The 6,000-nt window shown below is 35.3% G+C and overlaps 1 protein-coding gene across 7 annotated transcripts in view; it reads right to left on the bottom strand.

The window, feature by feature from the left end:
- Positions 1-5,356: 5,356 nt before the first annotated feature.
- rapgef6 (Rap guanine nucleotide exchange factor (GEF) 6) overlaps positions 5,357-6,000 on the bottom strand; it is a 342,757-nt gene continuing 342,113 nt past the window's right edge. For all 7 annotated transcript variants that reach the window (XM_067996162.1, XM_067996163.1, XM_067996168.1 and 4 more), the window contains one exon: positions 5,357-5,466. In XM_067996162.1, the coding sequence (XP_067852263.1) occupies positions 5,441-5,466 (26 nt within the window). In that variant the 3' untranslated portion in view covers positions 5,357-5,440. The remainder of the gene's footprint in view (positions 5,467-6,000) is intronic.

The following is a 6,000-nucleotide window of genomic DNA, read 5'->3' as shown; positions in this document are numbered from 1 at the left end:
GGATTTCATACATGGAGTCATCCTCCTATATGGCCCTGTGCCAAATGGCACAATGTTATAATCCTAAGGGGTGAGAGTCTAGAAGTCAGAATGAAATTAATCTCACCTACAGTAATAGACTTGAGCACTTAATCTGTTCCTTTCAATAAACAAATTGTCCATCAAAACATGAACACTGTAGCTAGTTTAAATTCACTTCATGGGGCATGTTATTTTCCTGGCAATGTCACAAAGCAAATCTCCAGGACGGAAAGCAGGTGTCAAACCACAGCTTTCAACGCCAAAATGAAATAATTAGGATTTTCCTGGTCCCCACCTCCCTTGATTTTCTTTATAACGCTAAAGGGATTAGAGAGAACACATACAAGAATTTTCCTGGCTAAACACATGAAAACTTGAGTACAGTCTCTCATCATTTAGATCATAAGAAGACTGGAGTCTCATAATTCAATGGAAATGTTTCCCTACAGCCATAAAAGCAGCTAATCTGTGTGTGCACACTCAGTCTTTTAATTCCACTTTTTAAAATCATTTAGTAGTTCAACCATTTCTTTTATTTTAAAGAAAAAAGCATTTGTTCAGGTTCAACTGCAGGGCTTTTTAAAAAAAACTTCTTCCAGGAGGGAATTTTGTGTTTGTTGAGATGAACGATTAGTGATGAGAATCGAAGAATTTCTATTTCCAGCATCACCATCAAGCAATCACAGCTAACTAAGGTATAGCACAGTTATTGCAGAATAAAGCTTCCTCTACTCTGCTCCAACAATGTTCCTCAGCCCCAACCGCAGAAGAACACACCCTACTGCACCAGGGTGACATTTTTCCATTTCCCACACCAACTGACCTTTGGCCTTTCTGAGCATGACAGTCAATTTAGCACTGAACTACTGCACCTTTAAAAGCATAGATTTCCAGTTCCACTTCAGCAGGTGGAAAAAACATTCATACCAGTTCAAAGACAGGAAATAGTGCCAGTCAGGATCATAATTGTTTTGAAAAATAAGATTAGCTTTAGATAATTGAACTTGCTGCTGTTTCCATCCAAACTGCCAATTAATTACATTGTCAACAGCTTTCCAGTAAGTAAATTTTGTCTCTAGCAAATAAAATGTCACTCATGTTTGTATAGTTTCAACAAGAGTAGTGTTTGACTTTTCCCCTATATATCAGCTCTTCATATATCTATGGTATAGATTTAATTTCCCCCTGCAGACAGACAGAAACCCCGTTTACGCACTTTATCCAGGGTTACCGCCATTTTCCCACCAAAGTTACAGTAGCCAATCAGAAGAACCCAAGGAAATTCCCGGCAACAATTACAGCCAAGTAAACAGCTGGTCCCTTCAAACACGGCAGAACACGAGGGATAAGTCAGTTATTGAGCAAATGTAGGGACGTAAGCAGAGTTTTCATTAACTGGTATACACAGCGCACATTAAGAGTATATATATTTTACATTATATATTTAATGAGGTGATGCAGTACATTGGTGTAATGGAATGCAGATTTCATTACTCCAGCCATTACACTCCTTCTGGAAGTCATCAGATACTTCCTCACAGAGAAGATGGCAAATTTCCTTGAGCTCCTTGTGTGTACTTTTTAGTAGTCAGCTGAGATTTGCATTACCGGAGGCTTGGTAGAAAATGACCCAACTGACCCTCTTGACTGCAGATGGTGTGTGGTCTCTGGAAAAAAATATGCAAAAAAAATGTAGTGTACTGATATATGTAAAATATTTTAAAAATCAGAATAATCATAAAAGTATTCTAATAATCTCTGCACACTGACAATCTCTTAATTCTGCTTCTCAAAAGCATTAATTCCAGTTGAGCAATAACAAATAGTCCTATTCCGATTGTTTTTGCAAAAAATATTAAATCATTATCAAGTTGAGTTCAGAAGAAAACTTGTTTCATAGGACATTTTTTTTTAAAAAAGTGTTTAAAGAGAAAAAGTTAAACAAGCATCTGTAGAAAGCACTTTGGAGAGTCATTAAACATAGCAGTTAATTTCCAGGCATGCAGGTGTGGATAGATGGCAGTTCCCAGGATGCTCCTTTTCTTTAGGAAATCAAAGTTGATAACAGAAAGCTGGGAGCTTGTTGTAGCATGGATAAGTGTTAAAGGGATATCATCACTTCTTGAAAATTATTTCCTAAAATTGGTCAGATGTAATGCTGAGACTTTCAAGTTGCAAAGACATTCACCTAACAATAATTTTGTTGTTCGAGTCATATTGGAATTCGTCTCTTGCGCTGATACTCCTTCTCAAACAGCAGCAATACCAATTTTATGTAATTTAAGGGGAAGAGAACAATTAAGAGGGATAATTTTATTCCTGTGACTGTTCTTGTGCGCCTCCTTTGCATTGATCTTTTGAATTGCTTTATCAATGGTGCTCATTATTCCTCCACTTTCCTAATAACAGTGGATTGTGGGTTATGTGATGAGACTGAAAAATAAGGAATGAGAAAAACACCTTAAAATAAAGGATGGGTAGTGTGTTAGCACACTGCCCTGCCACCGTGGCAATTTTCTACTTTTTGCTGTCTGAGAGAGAGTCCAACGTAAATTTGGGAAATTTCAATCTAATCCCAAGTAAGCATAGGCCTACAACACAAAACTGTCCTAATTTTGCAATCTTATTTAAGAATGAATGAACTTATGCATTTACGACTTCAGGATGTCCCAAAGTGATTCAAAGCCAATTAAATACTTTTGAAATGCAGTCACTATTGTAATGTAGGGAAAGATTTAGCGAGGCCATAGGAAATGGATATGTCACAGTGGTGCAGCAAGGAGTACTCTTCTAAGGTTGGAGTGAAGGCATATTGATAGAGTAAAGAGAGATTTCCTGTCAGCTGACACTTGGGAGTGCTTGAAATGGGAAAACGTTCCATTCCATTCACTTACAAAATTAACCCTGACTCTTTGTACAATCATATGCAGCAGATGGGTGGTTTTGAGGCTGATTAATTAAAAAAAGTTTACTTTCTTTCATACCATGCACTAAGTTATAATATGAGGATTTCTGGGCACAACCCAGGTTCCAATGTCCACCCATAACATGACTTTAAAAAAAACAATATCATTAACATGCTACTAAAAAAGACTATGGTCATACAGCACTGTTATTTATTGGTTTACAACTTCATTTCAATGGAATCTGAAGAAATAAACATTACATTTTATAACATTTGTTCAACAAAAATATAACAAATATGTACAGTCACTGATAAAAGTACAAAAAAAGCATACAGACACCAACTGTCTTTCTAAAAGACATAAGTTACAAGTAGTATCAAAAGTATGAGAAAAAAACATTAGTTGATATTACATTATACTTTACAATTACTTTTTTTCTTTGTGAATGGACATGTGCAGAATATTTCTCTAATACCTGTATGCTTACAATGATTGTGCAGCTTATTCAATACGCCTAACGCCTGATTTGATATGAATACATAGTCCATGAAGTGCACTCCAGTTATATATATATATATCAAAAATAAAGCCCAAATTACCATTAACAAATGACTTTGTGAAAAAATTCAAACAATCACTTAAGGCTGAAGAGTTTTAAATTAGATTTAAATAAAGCACTGAAAAGATTTGCTACTATGAATACCACATAATCTTGTTGAACAAACTGATCAATATGATCAGCTAAATTTCCAAACAGTCACAGAGTAGGACAAGCAGATGCAAGCCACACTGTAATCTGAATATAAAGAAAACTAATCAGGATTTAGTTTTTTTTCTTATTTATCTTTTTATATCTCCATTTATTTACATTTAAGGGGCAGGAAACCTTTCAGTCCTTTAAGAAGGAAGTTTCTGGCAATCATAATACTGTACTTGTTTTAATTTACTACTTGGTTTCAGAAACCTTGCTGCCCCTACTATTAAATAAAGGCACAAGGAACCATTCCCAAGATTCCTGACCATAATTAATGGTCAATCACAATCTGGGAAACTAAAAGTAATTCTGGCAAAAAAATTAAATATAATAACTTTACCTTGCTCACCTTGTAAACTTTCCTCACCAATTAAGGTGTGAAGACAATGCCACAGTGAAATGATTTTTATAAAAGTCAAGTAATGTCATTACACAACTACTAGCCAATGTAAGAAATAAAGACGTCAGAGGTTGATCTTGATGAAAATAAATTTTTTCCAGTCACATATATGATCAGATACACATACAAATAACTAGACCATCAAATAAGTAATTAAAAACTACTAGATTTTGAATGCCTTGAAGTAGCAATTCCAGGGATGGACAGTCTGTATATACTGTTCAATAGAATTTTGGAGAAGATGGGATTAGTTACCTAATGCAAAGAATGAAGATGCAATGATTAAAAATTATCAATGTGATTTAACTATATACTAGGCATCTCAAAAATTGCAATTTATTTTCCTGCATAGCTAAACTACCCAAGCAAACACTGGCACATTTAAATAGAATTTTAATCTGTCGCACAACACAAAGGCTTTCAATGATCAGCATATCTGCAGTGCAGCTCTGACATGAACTGATCTGATTCACTTCCTCACAAGCCACTTCTGCAGATATAAATAGACCATCTTCATCTGGCCTTGGTTTAGTGCAGAACAGCTGCCTAATTCAGACAGACTCCTGTCATGTGTGTACACAGTGTTTTAGAAGCTTATAACTGAATTTATACCACCTGATGATGTATTCTGCTACTTGACAGCACAAAAGAGAGAGTAGATGGCACTGTGAGCAATAAGAACAATTCACAAATTATGTCAATAAAATCAGTCTGCAATCCATGTGTCAATACAGCTACCATTAAAATTGAATAGACACTAATTTGTATTTTAATATGAATTACTAAACTCTGGTATAAACAGAATACACATTGAGGAGCAATGTAATATGTTATATCCCATTTGTGGTGCTTATCGTAATTTATCACACAATATGTATTTACAGTTGTTATTTGGCCACTATCTGTGTAGCATCACATGGTTTAAGGAGTGCTAACCCAAACCAGTCTAGTTATTTGTACTCTATCTATGCTCATATTCCAAATATGCACACAAGATTAAATTACAGTACAATTCATTAATTAAAACTACCTTATAGCCTAACATCTAATACTTCCAGAATTAAAAAGAATTTGGCAAGGTTAAATTTACCAAGTACTGTACTTCAGATAGCAGGGTTGAATGCTGCTTTACAAGCTTGGAAAACTAAAGTGTATTTGACTTAATTACTGTTCACTCAAAGACAACATGGACAGGTCTTCATGGTCTTGTCGCATGCAGCACATGACACGCAGATGATGTACTTTAAGGCAGAAAGAACCAAAAAAAAACAGCTGCCTGCATTCTGAAAAAGAAAACGATGTGGTCCTTAGCAGTCCTGTGTTCCACTGTCGCAATAGTAACCTGAAATGTTCCAAGTGTCAAACTGCAGAAACCTGCTCGTCTTCTGTAAAATGGAGGAGATATTTCATTATTTTACATTAATAATAAGACTACAATACCCAATTTAACTCTTTTGTACTAAGACTAAATTATAAACAGGAGACATTTCTATTTAAAGAAGCGATTAGGATAATGCATGCAAATTCATTTCTATGGGGCCATTTTATGCATACAGATAAATGTTACCACATTCAGACATATATCTGAAATAAAGTAGTAATCTGAATTGTTACGAACTTTGAGATCAAAGTCACTGGAGATTCCAAGATTAGTTCATTGCTTTGAAATCAGAACTATATAAATATAAATAAAAGGAATAGAAGTATATCCTGATGGGGTTAGATGAAGTAGGGAGGGAGGAGGCGCGTGCGGAACATAAACGCTGGCATAGACCAGTTGGGCCGAATGGCCTGTTTCTGTGCTGTAGTTTCGATGTAACTTGATGTAAATTATCTGTCATTGACTGCATAGAGTGGTTTTATTCAGTGTTGCATCTTTTTAGTGTTGATAGTATGGGTATTGACTGCCAGTGCTGTGT

Source organism: Heptranchias perlo, chromosome 14, assembly GCF_035084215.1.
Source record: "Heptranchias perlo isolate sHepPer1 chromosome 14, sHepPer1.hap1, whole genome shotgun sequence".
Taxonomy (NCBI): Eukaryota; Metazoa; Chordata; class Chondrichthyes; order Hexanchiformes; family Hexanchidae; genus Heptranchias; species Heptranchias perlo.
Note: the sequence above shows the minus strand (reverse complement) of the source record. Positions and strands in the feature narration are given on the sequence as shown.